At 56.8% G+C, this 25,950-nt stretch overlaps 1 protein-coding gene across 1 annotated transcript; it reads right to left on the minus strand.

Moving 5' to 3' along the window:
* Positions 1-3,664: 3,664 nt before the first annotated feature.
* Positions 3,665-25,621, minus strand: PPARGC1B (PPARG coactivator 1 beta). The gene is made up of 12 exons (XM_026047501.1): positions 25,586-25,621; positions 18,486-18,659; positions 16,087-16,299; positions 14,080-14,196; positions 11,558-12,704; positions 11,134-11,170; positions 10,610-10,674; positions 9,021-9,804; positions 7,979-8,054; positions 6,902-7,023; positions 6,307-6,458; positions 3,665-4,391 (listed from the first exon to the last, which is right to left on the minus strand). The coding sequence occupies exons 1-12, from the start codon at positions 25,619-25,621 to the stop codon at positions 4,288-4,290; spliced, it is 3,027 nt and encodes a 1,008-aa protein (XP_025903286.1). The 3' UTR covers positions 3,665-4,287.
* Positions 25,622-25,950: the final 329 nt, after the last annotated feature.

Here is a 25,950-nt window from a genome sequence, read left to right on the forward strand (position 1 = left end):
CCAGACTTCCTAAGCTACTCCCTGATTCCAGGCCTGATGAAGGAAGAGGAATGCAAACCAGAAGGCTTTATTTGGTTCTATATTGCTTGAGATTGTCAGGGAGGGACGAAGATGCTTGAAACGGAAAGGGTTTCGCAGCTCAGCTGTGAACAACGATGTGGTTCAGCATTCAGCGTACTTCCAAACAGAAGGAAAAAAAAAAAAAAAAAGGAGAACAAAAATGAAAAGCAAAAAGCTGGTCTGTACCTCTGTAATGCTCCTTTGCATGCACCACTGCGCCTAACCTCGTGACCGAGCTGCTGCTTCCTTACAGAAGACACACAGCTCGGAAAGCATCGCAGGGCAGGAATCGGGATAAGACTTTTCTTTGGGGCAACATCGCACTTAAACCCTGGATTGTCCTCTGCATTCAGCCCAGACATTCAGAGATACTTTCTCCTTTCCAAAGAAGTCCCAGGAATTCACTGGATTCCAAGCCAAGACAGCGTATCCCACCCTGAAACTAACAGATTTCATGGGGCAAATCTGTGCAAAAAAGTGAGCGGGCATTTTGCCACTAAAGTCTTCACATTTAGCATTTCCCCACAGTGCTTCAAGGAAACTAGCAGGGCACATTCTATAGTCAGGTATTCTTAAAAAAATAAATCTCCTCCTTACTTATTGCCTACCATAAAGCACCCTTTTGCTCCCATCTTGTCTCAGGGAGAGGCCCCTTTTCGCCGGCCTTGCAGGCGTGGGCTGCCCCATGCCCGCTGCAGCGCCCACGTGCACCGAGCTGCGGCGGCCTCAGCACAGCGTCACCCAGACACGGCCGCTGGCTCCCGCTCCGCGCTGGGCCAGGCTCCGCGCTGCTTAAAGCTCCTCCTGCACCTGCAGAGCCCCGGCGCTCGAGGACGGGCTTCCTGCAAGGTGCCTCCTGCCTCTGGCTGCGCCGCTCGGGGCAGCGCTCAGGGCTCTGGGCCCGGCCTGTGTCCTCTGCAGGATCCAGAACAAGGCCAGAGTCTGCGCGCGGAGGAAACTCCCGTCTGCACCTTGTGCCAAAGCCCTCCTTCCTTACCCTGTGCACACTAGAGCACTGCAAGCTGAGGAAGCCTTTATATTAAAGGAAAAAACAAAAGCCGAAACTTATTTTTCATCACAAACCTCGCACGAGTGATTCCAAACCTAGTAAATATTCTCGCCTGAGCTTCTTAAGTTGGGCATCCTCTACATACCCCCGATCCTGAAAGCGGCGGGCAGCCCGCGCAGCTGAGCAGCACACCCCGACCCCTCTGCCTTTACATTCACCAGGACAAGCCACTGTGTTTGGAGCCCGAGCAGCAGCAGAGGGGGCACGTCCTGCAACAGGAGCAATTTCCCAAGGGAGGAGGGAAAATAAGCCATCCAATTTAAAAGAAAGAGAGAAAAGAGAAAGAGGAAGAGAGAAAGAGAGAGGGAGAGAGAGAGAGAGAGAAAGAGAGAAAGAGAAAGGGAGAGAGAAAGAAGAACCCTACTCCCTCCCCCCATTTATAGGCTTCAGGCAACACAAGGACCACTTATTGCATCTCTTCCTATCCTAGGCCTGCAGTACTGATGGGCTCTGTGCATTACAAAATCTTCCTTTCTCCTCAAGAGACCCTTACTCGACGCGCAGAAGCTCTGCAAAGGTCACTGGCTGCTGGCTGACACGGGAAGTCCGGCCTTGGGAAAACAGTGTGAAATTTTAAATCTGGCTGCACRGGAAGCAGTGCTTGTGAAGCGACTGAGCGATTCACACGGGAGGAGGCTGCTCTGTGCTCCGGACAAACCTCCCCTGGCCGCTGYGTTCAACCCTTGTGTGTCTGTCTCGCTTGATGCATTCTCCATCTGGACCAAGCCCTGCTCCGTGGGCTGAGCTCCAGCCCTGGGCTATGCAGGGAGATGGAAGAATTCCACTTAGCTGTTTTTTTATGGTTTTCTCTTTTTTTTTTTTTTTTTTTGATTGATTGTTTTCTGAAAAACATCAGCACAGCACAGAACAGTACTACCCACCCTAAATGTGTCGCTATATACATTCTACATAAGCTCTATAGCAATCACATGTAAACATCATCGTTGTGAGGAAATACTAGGACAGAAAGAGGCAAAGCTACAATGAGGCAATTGCCAATAGCAGATGCTCAGTCTCGGCCAGAGGTACTGGTGAACGCCAAGTTGGGACGAGATGCAGGGGAGAAGCCTGTGGCTGTTTCACAGGGGACATGTTGAACCTTGCTGCTGGGCTGAGACTGAAACGGCACAAGGGCTGTTYCCTGACAGTGACTATCAGTGGTGCTAAGAACTGGGAACAGCAGGGCAACTCGCCAAGGAGCCCGTGGGACCCTACGCCACGTAGCTGGTCATTTTCGGAACCATGGGTTCCACAAAAGAAGGGAGAAATCACCAGGTAATTGTGCTGGTATCTTTGCTTCTGGTCTTCGTTCTCCCTCTACAGTAGCTTATGCTGTGGGTGGTACAGACAAGTCCATAGAGCAAAGGACCTCATGGGCRGGCGTTAGGTTCTTGGAGCTGAATCTCATGCAATTGCGCAGACTTTGGTCATACTCCCTGTAAGATGAAATAACATCTCCACCAAGGAAATGAAAATAAAAACCCTAAGTCATGTACAGGGGAGACCCCAGAAGACTCTAATCTAGCTATTGGCAGAGTTAAGGCTATAATATTCTATCTACATAGGATGGCTGAATCCCTAGTGGTCTCTGTGACTGGAAAGCAAATGGAAACTATGGAGATGGCTTGAGGAGCCAGCAAGATTTCCACTTCCCTCTAGGAAATGGTGTCTCTGGTCTGCTCCTGGTTGGGTTTCCTCCAACCAGTGGTGGGGTCTCTCCCCTCCCAGCTCTGCCAGAGATGAAGGGCAAGTTTGCAAGCGGATTTCATGGGGATGCTGCTTCGGCATGCCTTAAATCCAGCGCTGCCGGGCGGCCTTGCGGCCCCCGGCGGGAGGCAGAGCAGGTCAGCGCGAGCCAGCGGGCAGGCCAGCCCGGAGCCACAAACACACTGCGAAGCTGCGACGCTTCCTTCACACTGTGAGACAGGAGCCCTGGCCGAGGGGACAGAGAGGACAGCAGAGAGCGGCCAAGACGGGCACGGGGGAAGAGCCGGGTCGCCAACCTGGYGCTGGAGAAGTGTATGGCTTTTAGAGAAAGGGCAGCACGTAGGAAGGGGCAGAGATGTTCAGCTTAGCTGCCGTGTCCCCCCCTGGCTGCGCGGGTGGATTTGGGGCTTGCTGCCAGGCGGAGATGACGAGAAGGATCTTGGCACCCTGGTTCTCTGCGCACAGGGCAAGAGAGCCCTCAGCAAGCGGCTCTGCCCCACGGCTGCCRGGGCTGCCGGGCAGCCAGATCCGCTGCGCTGAGCTCTGCTGCCAGCGAGGCGAGCGCAGCCCCGCGCACGCCGGCAGCACCGCGCTCAGGAAGGGCTCGCGGGGCTGCAGCCTTCCAGCGCTCGCACCCCGCTCACCTACCGCGCACGGCGCGAGGGCACCGGGCTGCCCGCTCCTGCACCCGCTGCCGAGCCCCGCGGCACCGAGCGCCCCAGCACTGAGCGCCCCAGCTGCTGCCCTGGGGCTCTGGCCACCCCGCCAAGCAGAGCAGCTCAGTGGCAAAGTGAAGGGCCCGTTTGTGGGTGCCGAGCACCTCGTCTCGCTGCCAGGCACCTCCGCCACCCGTTGGCACGCGCTGGCCCTGTGACTCTGCCCTGACCCCCCCATTTGCTCAGTGGCAAGTGCCTCATTACAGTGCATAGTTAAAAATCAAGGAAGCGATACAATAAATCTGAATTACAGTACATCTGAGCCATAAATACATTTTTTTAAGTATATACTTTTTTTCTTTCTTCTTCTATTAAAAATTAGTTTATAATCCTGATTCTATTCACAATTAACAATTTCATCATCACACACTACGGACAAAAATGTTATGGTGAACACAGCTGCAACTCCATGGCGGGAGCACGGGCCGGGAAAGACGGGGCAGGGGACGGGGAAGGGAACAGAAGGGCTCCTAGGCTCACCCTAAAACAACCAGTCAGAAGCAGGGAGACTAATGTGTGGCAGTGAGACATCAACACCATGGGGACTCACAGACAGAAGCAGCTTTGTTCAATGTAAACATCGATTGAAAGGGACAGCAGTCTCTCTCTCGCGTGCGTGCTCTCTCTCGCTCTCTCTCTCGCGCTTTTCATAGACTGAATAATTTCTTTGAAAACGTAAACATATTGGAAGTGCCTTGACTGAGGTATTGAGGTATTCCTCCAAGGTTAAGGCTGTTATCGATGCAGGCTTAGCTGGGCCTCCTGCAGCAAGCTGTCAAAATCCATGGTCTCATACTTGCTTTTCACTGGAGCTGGGGCAGACTCTTCTGCGCTGCAATCTGGGAATGACAGGGACACAACATGGCAAGGTCAGGGAGGCCGGGCGCCCCGGCCCTGCCAGGCTGGGCATCTTTGGGGAGAAAAGTAGCTGCTTCCTGTGCCTTGGGCTTGCACCAACACGTTCCCGCTGCAGCAGGTGGGGAAACTGAGGCACACTGGGGACATATTTGCAGCCTCTAAGCAAACCCTCGAGCTACAGCTTCCCCATGCTGCCCACAGCAGGACGCTGCCAGGGGTTGTAACTGTGGTGTCAGCCATCAAAATGAGAATTTCACAAGTAGGATGCTTGACTCTGACTTTTTCTTGGGACATTTGGGTACAGTTACGTGTCCAAGAATGAGCTAAAGCAGAAAAATGTGCCATTTCTCTCCTATTTGGAAGGAACAAACAGCTGCTTGGCAGACAGGCTCTGTTGCTGCCCAGCACTGCAACCACATATCAGCCAGACACCTGCTCCCAGGATCACAAGAAACAGACCAGATCCAGATGAGTTCTGAGCCTCCAAAAATAGGAATTTTCATATCATCTAGCCATGTTTGCGACAAGCACTAGAGTCTGCCTGATGAGTTCCCCCATCTCTCATTTCAGAGGCTAATGATAAACAGATAGTGCCATCACAAAGCCCAGGAAAATTAGGAAATGCCAGGAATAACATTGCCTAATTTATGGTGGCTTCAGCTCTGTGTTTGTGTGTATTTTTGATAGAGACATTAATGCCGTAACTTCATTTTGCTTTTTCCATCTCATCCAATACACAAGACAAATGGGGTTTTGAGAACATGTGAGGCTGAGGGCAGCAAGGAGGTGACTGTGGCCCTTGCAGCCCTCAGCCCACGAGGAAGAGCAGGGCTGGGGCTGCAAGGGGTTCTCCTGCAGCAGGAAGGCAGGTAGGTACATGCCATCCTTGACCACCCTTCCAGTGACACTGCATGACCATTTGCCAACACTTTCATCACAGAGCACTACCTGTTTCTTATCTCTCAGGGCCCAAAATAGGAGACCTTGGGATTTATTTGGATGAATAAGGACATTCACAACCAAAACCATAGCAAGACCAGCTCTGAACAGGTGAAATAGAAGGTGCTGAAGGATCAGGCAGTACTGGTGTCACAATGGACATCGAGATAATTCAAGCCTTATAGCATTACTTTCTGGGCCTCGGTTACTCATCCATGAAGTGGGATAACAACCCCTTCACCTCCTGCAGAGAGTATAAAAATAAATGCATGGTGTTTGTGGAACACCTGAAGATCACAGTAACAAGGACTAAACACTATCTAGATCACATTGCTCTTTCAGCACTAGCAGAGGGTTTTGCTCCTGTGCTTTACGTAAGCCCCTATCACCTGCTGAATGAGCAGATAAAATGAGACCCTGGCTGACTTTGTGACTGAATGAGGCAGGGACTCCAGTGAAAACAGAGCATGTGCTTGCCTGAGCACAAACAGCACATCCAAGTAGTTATTCTGGGTGAAAAGGACCTTCCCTATGTGGTCAATCTGTCCTACGGGGCAGTAAAACACATCAACTCTTGTGCTAAGAACTGCTTTCCCCCATAACTGGGAAGGGAGTTCTCTGCTGGAAAATATCCAAACCCCAGAAGAAACACAGCTGAGGAAGAATGGGCTAGAGTGTCAGCTGAAGCTTGGTGCTTCTGGGGTGTGATGTTATTTACAGCAAATGCACTCTGGGTCTCCAGGCAAGTTGCTTTTCTTCTCAACACCTTAGCTCAGCCTCTAAGGGTCTGGAAACTAAGAACAGCTACATGACTCATATGAGAGGAGGTGGGCTTTAATTACAGTCTCTAAAGAGGTTGGGGATCCTTCATGACAAGGGTTCAAAAGTACAACCTGCCATCACAACTCTGTACTGATAAACAAGACACTGTTGACAAACCAGCTCTTGTTTTCTTACCCAAGTCAACGTATCTGGTCCAGAAGTGCCCGAGGCCACCAGAGCTGAGCTGGAACGAAGGCTCATTCCTCTTCCTTAGTGAGGGGCCATTCTTCAGAGATAAGGCGGCATGCTCTGAATACCGGTAGGTGATGAAGCCATACTTATCCCCCCTGAGCAACCAGAGAAAGAATTCAAGATGCAACAGACCCCACAGGCCCTCATCTCTTGGCATCGTGCCTTCCTGCACCAGCCAGCTCTTGAGCAGGGCCAGTCTTGCTGTGGGGACAGGTACTACTTGGGGAAAACTGCCCTAAGAAGAAGGACATGCTGAGCCTCCTCCTCCTGCAATGGAAGAGAGCTGGGTGCAGCACAGCTTGGGTCACTAAGGGCCTCTGGATTTGGACCTGTTGAGAGCATTTCATCCCAGCTGCAAAAAGGTAGCAGCCTGACAGCTTCACACACTGCAGCTGAGGGCACAGGTGAGCATGCAAAGTCTGCAAGCAGCTGCTGCTATTGCTACCAGGAGAGAGGGGCTGCATTTTGCTGTTGCAGCCCGAGAGCAGAAGGGCAGACATAGAGCTGCCCCATGCTCTGCAGGCTTCCCAGTGCCTACCTGTTGGTCCTGGACAGGACCTGACACTCCACGATTTCCCCAAACACTTCAAAGCGCTTCTTCAGTTCGCTGGAGCTCATGTTGCTGGAGAGGTTTCTGATATAGACCACCCTGCCTTCCCCCTGGCAAACACAAGGCAAGTGGTTAGGGATCATCCCGAGCCCAGCCTCCGCCTTTGCTGACGGATGATGGAAATGCAGGTCTCCAAGGAGCCCACCTGCCCTGGCARTGCAGCACTGCTGCACCCACGATGGAAATCGGGCTTCAACGGGGCTGCCATGTGCAGGCTGAGCCCTGCACTGGCCCCGTTTGTAATTCCTGAGATGCACAATGCTACCTGTGCATGGCTAGTCTAGGTATGGCTCAGAGACAATCTCTGCTGTAGGGCTCAGCATATGACACGTCTCTTCAGACAGGCCTCCAGCCAGCCTGAAGCAGCCATACAGCCTTTCTTCCTGTGCAGATTTCTCCTGAAGCCTCGTTTTCCTACGTTAAGATGTCAGGAAATATTCTTGAGAATTTCTGGGGACAGAATCCAATCGTGGTGCCAGGAAAAAATGCCAGAAGGGAGTGTGTGAATATGTGTGTACAGGAGAACACAGGAACTACACGTTCTCTCCCTGCACGCACAGACACCACTCATGCACACACACGCGCGGAGGTGCCATGTGCCTCTGCTGCTCTCTCTCTGCAGCATGGCTTTCATCACTAATAGCTTAGCAATTTCAGGGATTCCCCTCCTTCACCACCCTAATTGCCAATTCCAAGTGCGTGGAAGCATTGACGTAGGATGCTCTGGACAGTCCTGTGCCAAGGACTCTGTGTATTGCCAATTTCCAATTGCTTCTGTTTCACTTTAGATTCCTCCCTGCCATGGCCTGGTTCAGCACTGGCCTTGCATCAAGGGATGCTGAAGCCAGGGCTAATTATGTGCTCCACCACCTCTCTCCTGGAGCAGGAGATGAATTGGGGCTTGTGAATTGCTTTTTCCTGGTGCTGACACGGGTATTTCCCTGCTGCTGCCCCTGGAAGCGGGGCCACTTCCCACGTTCAGCGCGGTGCCCGCAGGTCACTCACAATGGCCTTTTCTCTCCTCTTCTCCACCTGGCCCCGGTTCGCGTTGCCACCTTGACACTGCTCGCTGTTCTCACATCTGTGAAGTGAGAGAGAGGAGTTCAGCCCCAAAAGAGGATCCTGCATGGAAAGCTTCAAACACCTGAGGGAAACTGAGGCAAAGTGGATTCTGCAGGGGCAGGCAGGAGCTTGGGAAACACGGGCAGCTACAGAGAGCTGGAGGGGATGAGCCAGAAAGGGTGACGCTGTTCTGATCGGGCCACTTTCTCTTGTACTTTCTGTGACACTGAAGACACTGGGAAATCCTTATTTACGGACATGGGAGGGACTCCATGGCAAGCCCTTGCCCCAGGAACTGCTCCACCCTGCACAGTCAGGCAGTACCTCTGGCTAGAGCTTGGACCATGGATCACGCTAGTGCGGGTGCACAGAGAAACCCGAGTGAAGCTGCCTCAGAGCTAGTGCCTAAAACAGGAGCCTTCAATACTCCTTCAGGAAAGCTCTGATCTCCTCGACTATGAGGACCATACTGGGTAATGCTGAGGACCCAGCATTGTCTCAAGCAGTGACCGAAAGCAGGTTTCTAAGAAGCTACCAGGGAAGAACTGCCCCCAATACTTCTGCCTGCAGCTCTTGCTCTGGTTTCCGTATATTTAGCCACTCACAATATACTTCTCTTCTCTTGGCAGGCTTCCTGTTTCTGCTGATTCAGCCTCCCCCTGACCCTGGGCCAATTTTCCGCATCCTCCACAGATGCAGGCAGGTTGTGTGATGAAGCACTTGGCTGCGCTTAGTTTGAACCTGTACCCTCTTATTTCCATTTACTACCTTACACTTTTTACGTCAAAAAGGACAATGAATGGTCAGTCCTTATTTACCCCCCTCAGGGATTTTATGGGAGATGGTTCATGCAGAGTTTATGTCAGAGCCAGGACAGAGAGGGCAGTCAAGTGCTCTGTCCTGCATCTCTCTCATTGAAGTGTTGTCCCCGTCTGCCTTCTAGAGACCTGCTGCCAAAAGGGCCCCAGTCCCTGTCAGTGCCCACCTGTACCTGAAGGGGCGCCTGCTTGCTGGAGACCGGGACCGGCAGCACGAAGACCCCGAGCTGGATCTGCTCCGAGAACAGTAGTGCAAGCTGCTCCTGGACAGGGGGTTTCTCCGTAGGCAAAGTTTGGTGTCCAGTGGACTATCGCAGTGTTCTTCCTCTTCCTCATCTTCCTCCTCCTCCTCTTCCACTGGAGAGCCACTCTCGCTGCAGCTGTCATCAAAGACAGTGTCATACTCAGGAGTCTTGCAGAAGGCCATGTCCTCATCATCAAGAGCACTGTCCAGAAAGCCGAAGTGCTTGGTTAAGCTGGCTCTGATCTCCTGGTCTCTCAGCTGCTTGAAGCCATCTTTCCACAAGATCTCGCTGCTCATCTCCTTGCCGCTGAGGTCCAGCCCCTGGTAATGTGCGTCGGGGACCCTCCTCTTGTGCTCAGTCTCCACCTGGCTTGGGGGATCCCAGGACTTGAGCACCTTCCTCTGGAGAGCGGCCTCAGGCTTCATGACCTGGCAGTAGTCGTGGTCCCCAAAGGAGCGCGAGAAGGGCCGTTTCAGCACTCCCTGCTGCTCAGGGAGAGCCGGGCACGCGGCAGCTCGGCTCAGGTGCGCGAAGAGCTCCGTCCTCTCAGGGTGCTTCTTCAGGGGTTTCCGGGGAGCTGCCGCATCTGCTGTGATCCCGGGGCTGGTCRTGGTGCTATTCTCCTTCCCTGCCTCCTGAGGGATGTCTGGCTTGTACAGGTCCTCCTCAGCTGGCTTGTATGGCGGAGTGGTGGGCGGTGTGAGACCTTAATCCCCCAGAACAAACCACAAGAGTCAACCCTCCAAGGAGAGTTTGTATCAATGCAGCACTGCACTGTGTTGGGAGAAGTGGGCCAGGGAGTCTCCAGAGGGGACCAAGACACTGCCCCACAGCGAGTCAGTGCCTGCTACTTATTCCTCACCTCAAAAGGCCCATCGGAAACAATGAGTTAGAGGCCAGCATCAACCACAGGGAAGGCTTTTCCCTTCTCAGTCCCCCTCCTTTCCCACCTCGAGGTGTTTTGTGGGCACTCTGAGCTGTGCCAAGGGACACACCTCTGGCCAAGCCCTTCCTTCCCTCTGCCACACAACTTGTATGGAGTGTTAACACCTTGTCTGATCCCAACACCTGAGTTGGGCCAGATGTGTCTGGGAAGGAGACTGCTCTGGAAACCCTCCCTTAATGTGTCCCTCAACCTCTACCTCTGTGGCCTCATTCCTCAAACAGCAATTTGGGGAAAAACAAGGATGTCTGGTACCAACAGGATCAGTGGATTCTCCCTGCACTCCCAGACTGTGTAGAGATGTGCCCTGTCCCAAACGTGTTCACCAGCACCTGCGTTGCTAAAGCAGAGGCTTGCAAGCTGCTCTTGGAGCTCCCAGCACAGAGGCAGCACACAGTAAATCCCCTGGCTTTACTGTATAGGGAGGACTCCTTGCACAGAAAAGACTAACAWGGTGCTCCTCCAAGCTGGGTACAACCAGAGCTGGGTGACTCCAGGCTGAATTTAGGGCAATGTTACCTTCTCCCAGGATAAATATTGGTGATGTAGGAATGAAGCACTGTCTTACCTGCTGTCCCACACAGCTCCACAGTCAGCATTGGCTCAAAGTTTCTCTTCCCAAAGGTTGTGTCCCTAGAGGGAAGAAGAAAATGGGAGAAGAGATGGTTAGACGAACCACAATCCAAAAAAAAAAAAAAAAAAAAAGAGGCTTGCAGTCCTTGGGCCTGCAAAAGGGCTTTGTGACGTGGCCAAAGCTGACAAGCAGTCTCAGCAGGGCACGGCCGCAACCGGGCCCAGGGCCCCGCGTGAGCGGCGTGCCCTGGCTGTCACCACAGCGGGAAGAGTCACAGCCTCATCTCTGCACCACATCCTACAGGGTGCAAAAAGCCTGCCCCAAGCCCAGGCCCAGATGCCACCCCAGCTCCTCGCACCAGGGCAACCAGCCCAGCGCCAGCCTCTGCCCCTGACCCGTCTGCAGCTCTCCCGCTCTGCTCCATGTGAGCTGCCCAGCTCGCACAGCCGGGCGCACCGGGGCGGCTCCGCGGCCCCAGCAACGTGTGCGGGGCTGACACAGGCTCTGCAGGCACTTACGTTTGCGCCAAGGACAGGGTGAGACACCGCGGTGTTTCTGAAAGACAGGGAGAGAAGCAGCATTACCGACGGAGCTGCGCTCGCCGCCAAGCCGGGGCACCGGCGGGCTCGGGCAGGGGCAGCGCGGGCGGTAGGGGAAGGCTCCGAGAGCTGCACTTTGGGGCAGCAGCCAAGCCGAGGCGCGGGCATGAGGCAGGGAGAGGCAGCCCTGCGGGATGGGGTGGCCCAGTCCCTTGCTGGGTTAGTTACACGTGTCCTATGGAGCCTCCAGACAAAGGCGAAACCTCGTGCTTGTCTTGGGCTTTGCACTTGCAGCGCCCAAGGCTGCCCAAGGGAAGCCCATCTCGCTACAGGGACGGGGAAACTGAGGCCGGGACACGGGGCAGCCGCGCGGGCGGGATGGCGGAAGCCCCGCGCCGCTCACCTGCTCGCTCCAGGAGGGCACAGCGCTGGCTCTCGGCCCCATCGCCCCCTTCACSATCGCCCGGGGGCAGCGGCCGGGGCTCGGCCGCCTGCGCGGCGCTCCCGCCATCCCCGTCCTCCGCGCCCGCCACCTCCACCTCCGCCGCCGGCTCTTGGGATGAGAAGCTCTCCGGGGACGGCTCCCTGGCGGCCTCCCAGGGGCCGCGGCTCTCAGCCGCCTCACCGGGGGCAGGCGGCTCCGCGGGCAGCTCATCGAGGAAGGAGAGCCAGTGGCCCAGCTCGGGGTTGAGTCTCTTGGAGCGGCGGACGGCGTACAGGGCGCTGTCCTGCCGGCGGGCGGCCTTGCCTGCGCCCGGCGGGCCCGCGGCGCCCGCCCGCCTCCCCGCCTCCTCCTCGAGGCTGCCGGCCTCCTGCAGGGCTTCTGCCTCCACCTTGGGGCCGGGCCACAGCTCTGCCTTCTCCTGCGGCGTTTTGGCTCTGGACCTGCTGGCGTCCTCCTCGTCCTGGGCCGCCGTCCCTGTTGACCGCGCGCCAGGCGGCCGGGTAAGGGAGGCGTACACGGGTTTGCTCAAACGGTATGGCTTGCTCACGTCACACAGGAGGTCCCGAGCCAGGAGCTCCTTCAGGATGGAGAAGGAAGCCCTGGGCTTCTTGCAGGTGCCAGCCGCCTGCCAGGCGCAGCCCGGCCGGCCCCCGGCGCCGCACGGCGGGCGCGTGGGCGACGCGCCGTCCGCCTTGGCTCTCTTGAAGGGGCTGCTGCAGGGCTGGCTCTTGGCGTCGGCAGGGTCGCGCGTGGGCAGTTTGCGCGGCGGCAGGCAGTAGGTGTGCATGTAGCGGATGAGCTCCACCACCGAGTGCATCTCCCTCTCGCAGGAGAACTGGCTGCCAGCGCTGTCCTCGGAGGAGGAGGTCGGGGTTGTGACGGTGTCGCCGGAGCTCAGCGAGTCCTCGCTGCAGTCGCTGTCATCCTCGTGGTGGGCGCAGTCACCCAGGGGCGGGTGGTGGCTGCTGCTCTGACACTCCTCGGGGCCATGGGGGGCTTTGCTCTGCATGCAGGGAGCTGCCGCCGTGAGGTGCCTGTGCAGCTCCGTGCAGCTGCGGCTCTGCGCCTGCTGCAGGTTTGCCTTCCTGTCCCGGGGACCCTCTGCCTTCAGAGAGGAGAGAGGAGAAACTCAGCGCCAAGCCCTGCAGGAGCCGCCCGGCACGCGGGCGATCACTAGACACAAGAGCCACCAGGGTAACAACCTGCCCAGCACCCTCTAACCACCACCTGTGCCCCAGTGCTCATGCCAACAGCGCAACGAGGGCACATGCTGATCTCGGGGCTACACGAGAGACTCCTCCTCACTCCTAGGCCTACAGTCCCTGGGGAACAGGCCATCTCTCTGAGCCCTTCATCTGAGACGGCATCCGGTTGGGGTTGGGTCAGGACTCGCCAGGAGCCCAGTGGGCTGCATGCACTGGAGTTGCACTGGGCTTCTCTTAAAAACATGGCAAACCAAGCCCATGTGATAAATAACTGATCTGAGCTGCATGGACGTGTGGGCCAGGCATCCCTGCCCTTCGCTAGCTAACCCTTCTTGACAACCTGTCTTCATGATKGCTTGTCCTGCCCGAACCATCCATGGGGCAGGTTCCCTCTCCCTGGCATCACAGCATATCCCAGCCTGCTCCCAGGCCCAGGGATCCCTCAGGCCTTGGGATTCACCAGCCGCCAAGGCAGAGCTACCTGCTCCATGTCCAAGGTTTTCCTTTGGAGACACCAGCCTGGCAGCAGGGACCACACCAAGTCCTTCCCCAATAGCAGCTGGCACAAAATGATGAGCTTTTTTGGTAGGAGGGTTTTTCTGCTGTTCCCAGGCAATCTAATTTGCTGGGCCTAACGCACTGCACAATTACCGTTATCCAAGTAGAAAAATCTTTGATGGCAACTTCTGCTGGATTTCAGGAGATTAGCTTAAGTGACCAGGCTGGGCTCTGTGGTGCTGCAAGCTACCCAGCTGATCGATACCATGTTTGATTGCGAGTCCCTTGGTGAGAAGGGGGGAATGAGGAGCTGCGAGGGATTTTCATCAGACAGTGCTCAGTGACACGGGGAGAGTCCTCACCCCACTGAGTCACAACAAAATCGAAACATTTCTTGAAGGAGAACAAAGCCCAGACTTTTGCTGAGCCTGAGCTGGAAGTAAAGAGGAAGAGCTAATAACCCAGCTAAGCCCAAAGCAGAAATGAACAGAGAAAATGCACTGGGCTGACTGCCTGTGGTGGACCCGCACGGGAGCCTCTTCCCTTTCATGCTCCCCACGCTGCTTTTTTCCCCTGTAATCAGCCTGGGACTTGGCTTTGTCCCTTTTCCTGCCAGGTGCAGCCCATGGTCCATGGGCACCGCTCGGAGGCTGTTCATGCTCCCCATGAACACCCATCTCTGGTGACATCCTTCAGGAGGACAGTTTCCGAGCACCGGGCATCGGGAGCCTCTCCAGCGTTCCCCGCAGGGCCCCGCTCGCCAGCACGAGCAAGTACCTTTGCGCAGGGCCGCGTGGCTCTGGACTTAGGGGTCCCCGGGCGCCGGGCGCTGCCGTCTCTCTGCGCCTCGCAGCTCGGAGGCACGTGCGATGGAGAGAGAAGCAACTTCTTCAGCTGCAAAGAGAAGCGGTGAGAAAACGAATCGGACTGCAGTGAGAACCAGGCTCAGGAGCAGCCCCCAAGCGACAGGACGGTGGCCCGGCTCACGGCCACCACGGCCGGAGGGGTCACAGGCCCACAGCTCACGCCACCGCTGGCCATCTCCCTTGCTTGGCATCAGATTCGGAAAGGGAAAGGGAAATCAGGGGCAGGGAGGAATGCGTCACACTGCCCTAGGTGCCCCTGGGCTGCGGCGCCCGCAGGTACACGCAGCGCTCGGGGAATTCAGAGCAGCTGCTGCCGAATTCACCCGCATCTCCAATTAGCTCCCCCAGGCAGGCCGGGGGAGAGAAAACGAGGCRCACGCAGGGGAATTTACTTCCCAGGACCATCCCCACTCCGATGAGACAAGCTGTGTCTTGGCTTCCAAACGTCTCACTCCATCAATTCTGTCCTTAGGTGACAGAGACTTTACATTTGCATGAGTGACTGATTTGGACAGCTCACTTGGGTCCCTTTGCAAGGCTCATTTAGCTGTAACATGCAAAGAGGGCCTCGATTCATTAATTAGCTTGCAAAGCATCCTGCAGATGCAAGCCCCTGTGGGAWATGCCAAGAATGTATTGAGGATCTTCCCCAACGTGATTCTTTCAAGAATTCCACTGTGATCCCTTCAAGAGGGTCGGAGTGGGAATTTTCCTTAGGCTATGCACAGCACAGTTATTTCTGGTGGCAAGGCTAGCATAACTTTCTTCTGCTCAGAACTTCTTTTGTTAAAAAAGCACAGGCAGCAACAACAGCATTCCTTATTCCAGCCCTGTTGTGCAAAAATTTGAAGGCGACAACAGATCGATAGCGAGAGGACAGCGTGGGCTCCATGGGGCTGCACGGAGGAGGCGGATCTAGGATCTAGACCAGGGCCTGGTCTCTGGCTTGGAGACCCCCTTGTCAGGCCCTGGGCTTGTGAAAGAGCCCCGGGAAGAGGAGGCTCCTGGGCAGGGAACCGGGACACTTCACAGGGTRCCTGCCGCTTGCAGCTCCCGTTGGGAGAAGCAACCAGCGCCGTTCTCCCTCCCCGCCCTGTAACGTATACATCCTATATATACACATACATATTGCGTGTGATATATACACCCGCCCGCGCGGGGCCGGGGCAGGTGGAAATGCACGTTCTCACCACTGGATGTCACTCCTCCCCGCTAGGAACCAGGGCTTTTGGGGAGACCTGGGGCAGGACTGGGGGGTCTCGAGGGGGGAACGCGAGGCACAGGTGCCACCAGGCTGTCACCCACCCACCGGGTGCCCGTGTCCCCGGGGCCACCTGCCCATTTGCTTGTCTGGGCCTGGCCGGGAGCRGGGCCAGGGCCCTGTTCTTGCAGGGTCCCCATGGGGGTACTCGGGGCGGGTGCCCTGCACCCCTCCAGCTGGTGCAGGGGGCAGCTGGGCGCTACGGCCCCCACGGCAGAGCCGACCCCCTCCCCAGCACGGCCCACACGGGGCTGCCTCTGCCCTGCTGCTCGCGGGAATGGGGCTGGGATGTGGTGGAGAGAACCCCCAGAACCAACCCCAAAGCCGGGCTTTGGTTAGGCAAAGGTCCAGCTCATGCCAAAGCAGCCACCAAGCATTTGGCACCAGAGCCCAGCCCCCTCCCCCTTAATGTACAGATATTTGTATATAGACAGCAGCAATCAGCCTGTTCCCATGAGGATGGTGATGGAGGTGACAGCAATGATGCAGAACATGTATACGTATACAATACAAGTATATGCTTTCGTATTGACGGTTAAAGAGAGTTTTAAGCCTAGAATGAAAAAATTCAGACCTTGGCTTCCTATCATACCCATGCAGCCGGCTTATCAGGGGCTCATCCAAATCCACCTTAAACAGTAGGAAGTGGGTTCTTACTAGAGACAGCTCATCACCCTCGGGGGCCGGGGGCGGCCCCCCCGCGAGCGGGGCGGCGGGTTTGGGGGAGGGGGTGGGCGAGGTGTAGGCATGGTGGAGCGTGTCCCCCTCTTCCATAGGGCGGAAGGCAGCCAGGCCCACGTCATCTCCCTGTATATCGTCCAGTGTCTCGGTGAGGGCTGCCAGCAGCGCTTCATTCTCGCTGTCTATTATCTGCAAGGAGGAGGCAGAGAACAAGAGAGAGGGAATTAGGCTGAGCRGAGGGAGCCAGGAGGCTGCTCTCTGGGGAGGGACCCTGGGGACAGGGGCGGGCGCTGCGTGGCAGTGGTGGCCCAGGCTGGTGGCACCCAGCACCGCGGGGCTGAGGGGGACGTGGGCGGCTGTGCCACCAGCACCCATGTCCCGCCGTGAGCCCAGGGTTACTGCGAGAGGTATTCCCAGAGGATGCAATAAGACAGGGCTAGAGGGGGGAAAGCCCAACTGGAAAAGGGCTGGAACATCCCTCSATCTATCCCACCCACCCTGCCGGCAGCTCCGGTGGGAATAGCAACAACTCAGGCACCCTCCGGGCCACGAGGCCATCAGGAGAGCGTACGGGGCCGCAGGAGTGTAGGGAGAAGTCTCCTTGCCCAAATCCAGCTGCCTTTGGGTCGCAGACGCACAAGCTCCCGGCCACCCCGTCCCCGCTGAGCCGGGCTCTGCGGCCGCTCTCTCAGCTCCCCCGGGACCCCCAGCCCTCATGTGTTACAGACTCCCAGTCCCTGCCTGGCCCGTGGAGCTGGGGCAACCAGACCCCAAAGCCTGAGAGCAAGACCAGCAGAAACGGCACCACGCAGGGAGCGCAGGAATGGCTGCACCCAGTGCTTCTTGGTCCTCCTCCATAGCAGCCTTAATATAAACCACATCCAACAAGAAGCAGGATGCCATCAGATATAAAATTAGCATGGGGCTATAAATTCAGGTTCCCCGCGAGGACTGTTGACTGTAAATGGCCTCCCACATTTCCCTTATTTTGTTTGAAAATTAAATATCTTTTGTTCCATGCCCTAACCCTGCTTGAAGATACTACAGCAGGCTCCAGGGAAAGGCAGCAGGATACTCCATTTTTGGCTCCGTGTCTTTTTCTCCTGCTATTGGCACGAGGCTGCTGTGCATACAAGTTCAGTGGGATACATTTCATCATATTCCGCTCCTCCTAATGGGCCTGCCTTTTGCATTTCTTCTCTGTTTATCTTTTCCCCAGGAAGTTCAGCGGAAAATATGCATCTCGTGATGAAGGTCCGTCAGCTGGACTGGACTATTTTCAAGCACAGCATCAGCACAGCACAAAAGCCAGAGGGTTGTTATTATGGCCAGGTTAGCAAATATTAGGGCTTTTTTTTTTTCTGCTTTAAAAATAAATTCTCCTCCATGTCAGAGTGTGAGCAGTGCCCAGCCCCAGCGCCAGCGGCTGGCGGGCACCAGCAAGCTGCTCTCCTGCACCTTCCAGAGGGGCCCGCGGAGGGAGAGGACGGAGGGCTGTGGGGTTTGGGGCACCGCTGGCCCTGGTCCCGGGGAGCCCCTCGCTCGAGCCTGGTCCCAGGGCCTGCACAGTGCCCCCATCCCACGCCGCTCTCGCCAGCAGAAAGGGCAGCTTTGCCCTATGGAGCCAGGCGCTGGTTTAGGGACGCGGCACCCRTGCCAGGCACCCCGGCCCAGCTCCGGCTTGTGCCTAGGCCGGCAGTGCCGCCTTCCCCAGGGCTGCCGGAGGTGCCCGGCCCGCAGGAGCCGGGGAAAGGGGCTGCTTCCCGCCCGCGGGACACATGGGTTCCCGCGCAGCGCTGCTCCGATGCCACAGCCCCACGATGCCCCCAATGCCACAGCCCCACGACGCCCCCGCCGCCTCCCCGCACAACCTGCCAGCTGGGGAATGGAGCAGGCCGCGCTGCTGCCGTTCCCTTTTAATAATACATCACAGGAGGGTTGGCTCAGCAGCCCTCCCCTGCTCCGCCGCCTCCTCATTACCCTTACTCCACTTGCTCCATTTAGACACAGAGCAAATTAATGGAGTGCTAATCAGCAGAGGAAGGGATATTAATAGTTGCCACCTCCCTTGCCTCCTTCTTCCCCTCGCATCCCCTGACCTGTGTCCTCGTGTCCCCGTGCGGGGCTGCCACCGCCAGCCAGAGGGCAGCCCCTGGGCGCAGGCCGGCGCCGGGAGGGCTTGTGCTGCACGGGTGCCTGCAGAACCCCGCAGGGCTCCGCACCCGACGCCAAAGCCAGCGCCACGCTGAGACGTCCCCGTGCTCCAGCGGGCGCTGATGGGACGCGCAGGGCGCAGCGCGGGCACCGAGTGTGGCCCCCAGCCAGCGCCGTGAGCGAGACCYAGACTGTCCGTGGGGCCCCGGCGGCTGCGGTACCTGGAGGAGCTCGGAGTCGTCCGTGCTGTACTGGCTGGACTCGGTCTCGGAGTGCTCCGCACACCACTGCAGCTCGCTGAAGCAGCTGGCGGAGTCAAAGTCGCTGGCATCCAACTGGGACAAGTCAATCTCAGGGAAATCGGAGTAGAGGTGCTCCTCACCAGACACCTCGTACTGGGGAGAGAAGAGAAAGGGGTGAGCCCGGCCGCTCTCTCCTTGAGGAGGACCCAAGCACATGCAGGGTCTTGCAGATCACCCAGGGGCACCCAGGCTGTCCTCCCACAGGGACAGAGCCCCCCTTGCTGACACTGGCTGACGGCCACAGGCTGCAGCTTCCTTCTAGAGCAACGTGTGGCAATCGGAGGCCCCARCTGTGAGCCAAGGGTTGAGCTCCATGAAAGGAGCCGGAGCTGTGACCATCTCCACCGCTCAAGTCCATTACCTGGACCCCAGAAGCAGCTCTTTAAAATAATGTTTGATAAATGGTGCACGGAGAGGCAATTACCCGGCGGTCACGAGAGCGGAGAGCACCTCTCCACTGTGCGTTTCGCCAGTCGGATTGTGCAGCCTGACACTGGCTGGGGTTGTTACCAAGAGCTGCCCTGCAGCTGGCAGCAAAGCCTCCGGAGTCCCTCTGTGGCAGGTGTTGAAATAGCAGAGCTTGGAAGCGGAATTGCCTTGTCTCCTCTGCTAAGCATGAGCTCAAAGCTGTTTGCACTATTAAATGAACCTTAAGCTACCCCAGCCTTTGGTGAGGTAAGAGTGACACGCAGGGCTTACCCAGCTGCCTGGAGCAGTAACAGGGGGAGGCAAAAGACTTGGGGAGCACGCGAGGCAGCRAAGCACGAGGCAGGCCTTGGGGTGGGGGCTTCGTAAGATGCCAGCTCAGCCTCCCCCGTCCCCTCACACGGGCTCCTCGACCCCATCCCTGCAACGTGGCATCCCGCAGTGAACGCCCAACGCGCAGGGAAAACCCTTCATGGGAAGGTGGGTCTCCGGCCAGCCCAAAGGCATGTGAAGGCAGTGCAGACCCTGACCCCACTAATCTCCTATCACTTCCACCTCCCATGCACACACAGAAGAAGAAGAATGGCACAGAAAAGAATCAATGTCTGGGTGCACACGGGGAGATCTAAGCTCTAGGAACCGAGCTAAAAATACCCATTTAATCACAGAAAGCAGCTGAGACCTGCTCTGTTTCTACCTCATTCCCAACTGCTGCCTTGCCATAAAGCTTCACGGCTCTCTGAGGAGCAGAACAAATGATTGCATTAAGCACCCGAGCGGGAGCCGCGAGGGCAGAGCCCGGGCGCCCGCGCGTCACCGCGCTGCCAGCGCTGCCCCTTGCCGACAGCCGGGGCCAGACCCCAGCACGGGGCAACGCACAGGGAGGAAATCACTTCCGAAGCGAGGAGCGGCCCTGGGCGAGCGCTCATTTGCAGCCTTCCCACCCAGCCTGCGTGCCCCAGATCACACGTGCGCGCGCGGGAGGCGCCCGCTCCGCGCCGGCGCACGTGCCGCTGGTGACAGCGCCTTGTGCTGCGGCACTRCCGCACGCCGGAGCGCTGCTGGGCGCTCCGTGCCAGCTTTCCAGGGACAAACCCTTATGCCGGAGGGCCGGGAGGYAGGGCACAGACCCGGGGGCACCTCTAGGCCCCTCGCTGCGCCCTGCCGGCCCCAGGCCCTCAGCTCGACGCTGCTTTTGCCCCAAACGTGCAAGCCCAGGGTCCAAACCCTGAGGTGAAAGGTCTGCWGCACCCGCGTCTGGTATTGGCTGCCCAGAGGGAGTTCTCTGGTGATGAGGGAAGCAAGTTTATTTACACAGCAAATGGATTTCGAGCAGACAAACATCTGAGCACGTAAGAGAGGCTGCAAAGAGAGAAGAACACTGTGGCCTCCACTTCTGAAGTGCCCTAAAAGGGTCTCCTCTGCAATTCCACAGGAGGGTAAAGCGATTTCACATCAGCTGCAAAAATGGAAAAGACAAGACAGCGTTTCTCTCTTCCTCTCCTTTTCTATTCCATTTTAGTTGGGATGTTCTGGGGATGCTGATGTTGCTCCCTGTGGGGTCGGGGCGCTGTGTGCACATGCAGGTGCTCTCTACCTCCCACACGGACCCTGCGCCTTCCTCCCTTTCCCCCGGGAGTGCGGTGGGAAGGACGGGCGCCCCTGGGTCTGCAAGGGCAGGGGCCCGGCGCGGTGTCCATCAGTGCCGCGCAGCCGCCCCGGGCCCGGCTGGCACCGCGGGCTCCGCGCGGTCACCACGGACACCCRCTCCAGCAGCCAGCGCAGGACAAAGCGCCAGCCAGGAGCCGACCGGGAAACCTGATCCCCGGGCACGTCGCCCTCCCCAGYGCCCTGCCCGCCCGCAGCACCGCCCAGAGCACCTCGGGCTCTCCAGGTAAAGGCCCTCCGTGCCAAAGGGCCTCTTTGCCTTTCCCTGCTCTGCGGAGTGGCCAGTGTGCGCAAGGGAGGACGCGGGACGGGGCGGGCRGAAGCTCCTCCTACAGGCGCGAGGGCAGCAGCGAGCGTGCAACGTGCCGCCAGGGATAACGGCACGGATCACGTCCAGAGCAAAGCCTCGGAAGAGCGCCGGGATCTGCACGCTCCATGCACGCTCCCAGGCTAAGGCTTTCAAAGCTTCCCCTGTGGGACGCTTCTCCCCGCTCTCAAGCAGCTGGAATGCAGGAGGAGAAGGAACRGCCAAAGCAGCGGCCCGTGGACGCCGTCCTCCGCGTTCCCAGGCCTGCAGATACAGCGCTACTGTTACCCCAGCTGTTCTTCTCCCCTCTGTCCCCTCCGCTCGGGGAACAATCCTGCGCCTCCTCTGGGCTCAGATGTCCTTTGGCCTTCTGGACGTTCCTGCTACCTGTCGTGGCACGTCCCGCTCTGCTTCCATCCCGCTCGCGCCCGCCCCAGAAAACGTCTCGCAACAACTTTGCTCCCCCTTCTCCCCAAATCTTCCCATGGGAACAGAGGCAGAGGCTTTTATTTTTAGAAGAGCCATACATACGTGCATATATATATGTGTGCGTGTGTGTGCATTCAATTAAAAATAGCAAAGCAGTCAAATTCTCCTGCTCCTTTTGATATGCCACAAGGGAAAAGATCCTGGTGCTGAGATCACAAGGAGCAGCTGACACCCGTGCTTGGGACGTCTTTTGATCAACTCCACAGATGTGACACGTCCCCATTGGCAACAGAGCTGGTAAAAATAAACTCCCGCAATCCAAGGCCACCTCAGGCACGGAGCTGCCCTCCCTCGGCACCCTGGGGACGGCGGCCGGGGCCCCGGCACCAGGGTGCCGCTTGTGCCCATCCCAATGGAACGGCTGGATGCACTTCCCAGCCGAGGAGAATCCCGGTTCCCATCCAGCACGGACCAGGAGCACCTGAAAAGTCATGTCTGCCTGTAGGGAGTCCAGCAGGGAGTCCAGCAGAAACAGGGCAGCCCACAGGTGCACCCAGGACAGGGCCGCGGCTCCGACGAGCTCCCTGCGCCGGGGTCATCTCAGGTGAGCAGCTCGGCGGGGCAGAGAAAGCTGATCCTGCCAGGATCCTGCAGCAGCCCCGCACGGGAGGACTCCAGTCCCCAGGGGGATCGATCGGTTGGAGCACCTTTAGCCTGGCATGCAGCTCGCTCAGCAGCAGGAAAAGCTCTGCCTCCTGGCCYGCTGCCACGGCAGGGTGGCACGGGAGATGCTGAGCGCTGACCTTGCTGCCCTTGGGCACGAGATCTCATCTGCTCTAACTCTCTCTTTTCCCACCCTTTCCATTTCCTGCTGCCTTGGGAGAGGAGTGAACTTTTGTTCTAATTTTACTCGGGACTTTGTAGGAAAATCAGCCATGGGTTCTTGGTGTGCAGCCAGCAAACACCCATGGAGACACGCCTGGAGATTGGGAGCCATCCGTGAGCGCGGACACCTGGCCTGTGCGCGCTGCAGCACGGCTGCACCCCCAGAGCTGCAGGCGAATCTGCAACCTGTGTGATCACCTCTGGCAGAGCAGGGGCAAGGCCAAGTGACGAGGACGCTGTACCATAGCCACACACCTCCATCCTTTGGGGAGACACAGGACCGAAGGCTTGAACACCTCCTGGAGCAGGAGTGACCCACAGGCTGCATCCCGCAGAAAACTTGATGTGAAACCAAGAACTGAAAGCAGGAGGGCATCCGGGCGCAGATTTGTTAAGGCTTGTGCTCTGGCTGGGCATGGAGTGTCGCTCCTCATAGCACATGGCATCTCCCCACATCAGAAACCCCACATGGCTTYTCCCCACAAACGTCAGGAACCTCATGAGGTTCAACAAAGGGAAATGCACAATCTTGCAGCTGGGGAGAAATAACCCCATGGATGAGGACATGGCTTAGCAGGCATGGTGRTGATGGGTTCACAGTTGGACTCAATGATTTGGAAGGTCTTTTCCAGCCATAATGATTCTATGACTGGCTGGGAGCCCATAACCAACTCGATGGCAGCTTTTCAGAGGACTGAGGTTCCTAGTGGACACCAAGTTGAACRTGGTTGTGCAATGAGTCCTAGTGGCAAAGGAACAGGATCCTGGGCTGCGTTAGGAAGAATATTGCCAGAAGACTGAAGGAGGAGATTCTCCTCCTCTGCCAAGCACTGCTGGGGCTCATCTGGAGTTCTGGGTCCAGGTTTGGGCTCCCCAGAACACGAGACACACGGACATAGTAGAGTAAGTCCAGTGAACACCCACAGAGATGATGAAGGGATCTCATATGAGGAGAGGCCTCTTCAGCCTGGAAAAGAGAAGGCCCAGGGGGATATTGTCAATGAGCACAAATATCTGGATGGAGGGGTGTGAAGAGCATGGGACCAGACTCTTCTCAGTAATGTCTACTGGCAGGACAACAGGCAACAAGCCCAAACTGAAACACAGAAAATTCCTGCCCAACATAAGAGAAATGTGAGGGTGGTCAAACACTGGAAYGGGCTGTGGAGGTTGCATCCCCGAAGATACTCAAAACCCAACTGGACACAGTCCTGGGCAAACAGCTCGAGCTTCCTCTGCTCRAGCTTGGAGAGGATCCCCAGAGGTCCCTGCCAATGGCACCACTCTGTGATTCTGTGATCAGCCCCGTCCAACACGTGTTCAAAGACAGCCTGCTCATCTTCCTTTAAACCATGAACCAACTCTGACCTCAGCTTTAGCAGAAAAGCAGTCACAATTATAGGACAAAGAGGCAGCTGCACTTGTCTTTGCAAGGAGCTTCAATTCTGTAGGCTTTGCTTACTGAGAGGACAGAGCATCAGATTTTTTTATTAATTTACTACTAAGCGTGCACAGCACTTCCCTGCTGCGAGGAGTTTATAACTTAAATCATGAAAGCAGAGATTTGCTSTAGGAGGCCAGCAAGGACTCTCATGCTGAGAGGTTTGCGCCCGCTTTGTGTCCCTAGCAGGGGCTGCAGGCGTTTCCGAGCACCCGCCTTGTGAATCCCTGGGGGCAATTTGGAAAACACGAGCCCCGGAGCCTTCCCCTGGGCGCCCACGGCGGCACTCGCCCTGCTCCGAGCCGGTACCGCGCACACGTCCCCGCTGCCAAACTAGCAACAGAGAGGAAGCACAAGGGGCAAAGCTCCAAAACAGCCTCTGAAGGACTGCCAGAGGTCATCTAGCTGATATGCTATCCTGGGAAGCATTGGCTGTACCTAACCTTTTCCAGACAAGTGTTAGTGTAAGTTTTTCTTAGACATTACAGGCAATGAAGTCTCTAGGCCTTCTCCTGGAAGCCCACAAAAGCAAATAAGGCCGGGTTTTTCTGGCAGCTTTTTGGCAGGTATTTGCTGTATCACTGGGGCTGAGGTTTGCAGGGAGCAGCCCAGGCAGTGGCTGATGCCAGTCACCAACCAGGACTTCAGAGGGGCTCCCAGGAGGGCACCCTCAAGACCRTGTGGGTCTTTGGGAATGCCCTTCTCTCGGGCCCGTTCCCTCAGGCTGGCAGCAGCCCTGGCAGAAATGAGGCCGGGGGAGCTGGCACGGAGTTCAGCTTCCTCTCCCCGATGGATTGGGAAGGCGCTCCGTGGGGAAGACCTGCCGTTGGTACAGCCAAGGAGACCGTGTTCAACAGAGCTGTGATTTAATGCTGGCCCTGGATGTCACGGAGACAGCAGGTGGGATATTCCTCTGGAAAGCTGATTTTCAGATCTTCCCTCTTCTTCGGAGGAGCTTTAACTTGGGCACAGGCRCATGTGAGGTCTTATCTCTGCAGCGAAATGAGGTTTCTCTCCAAGCCCAACTCTAATTCAAATATTGGATTAGCGAGAGAGGAAATGTTTTCCTCCTTTTCAATGTGAACTTGGGCTCCTTGGATTAAACCACTCCTCCCAGTCACAGCAGTGCTTGGAGAGGCGGGTTTGGGGCCTGGGTGATGACCTTGCATGGACGGCAGTACTTGAGCCAACCTGCCGAGATGCTGCAACCAGCTTGCTCTGGGGAGCAGCCAGCACCACACGAGGCAGCCTGTTGGCTGTCTTCTTGCCCACAAGGCTAAAAATGGGAATTTACCACCTGGAGTACAGCAGCCTTCAGGGCAAACACTTAGGCTTTGTTTTTGTCTTATCTGCGGCAAGCCGCAGAAGTCAAGCTTTAACCTCGTGCCTCATCAAGACGAAGCATGTTTTCATCTTGGAAAGGAACGGAGTGGTGATGCTTTCTCTGGAAGGAGACAGGCTGTCTCTGGACACGGTCTTTGCAAAACTGTAGCTTCACCACGACGTGAGCAACGAATGAGAGCAAGCCAGCATTGCAGTCGTGCCAAAGCCAGCTGCTCTGGGCAGTGCAGCCTCTCAGGCCTCCTTGCCACTCGCTTACCTGGGCATTTAGCAGGCATCTTACAAGCAGCCCAGATCCCTGGGGGATGGAGAGGGTATGAGGATATATGAAAAGGCACAGACACCACGGATGAGGAGATATCAGGCAGTGATCTCTAACGTGTGTTGTAGAGGCAACCCGTCCTTTCTGACACGGCTGGCAAAGCTGAAACTGAGACCAGCCCAGAGAGCTAAGTCTGATGCCTGARGTGCTTAGCTGGCTTAGTGCAGCCGTCCAAGGGGCTGGGATCATGAGGGAGAGACCTGCAGGCCCTGTCGCTCCGGGGCTTTCTCCTCCATCGCGCCCTTCCCACGGGCACATTCCCCAYGTCACTGCACAGGGCACTTGCAGGGGTTTCACTGCCCCTAGAGCAGCACGGGTGGAAATTTCCCTTATCTAGAAAAGCGCTGCTTCCAGCCCCTTGAAGTTGTGGCCAAGTATTTTGCAGCGAGGCTGGGAGCACCCTGGGCAATCGCACATGCCGGTGCTCACGCGTAGAGAGGCTGCAAAAGTTTGAGCTTCTGAAGTCTTCCGGCGCTGAAACACCGCGGAGGGAGCCGAGCAGCTTCCCAATAACTTAATCCCATTTCAGCCTGGAAGGCCAGATTTACGCTGCYATTTGCATAAG

Source organism: Nothoprocta perdicaria, unplaced genomic scaffold (genome assembly GCF_003342845.1).
Source record: "Nothoprocta perdicaria isolate Ctin4 unplaced genomic scaffold, notPer1 scaffold_5, whole genome shotgun sequence".
NCBI lineage: Eukaryota > Metazoa > Chordata > Aves > Tinamiformes > Tinamidae > Nothoprocta > Nothoprocta perdicaria.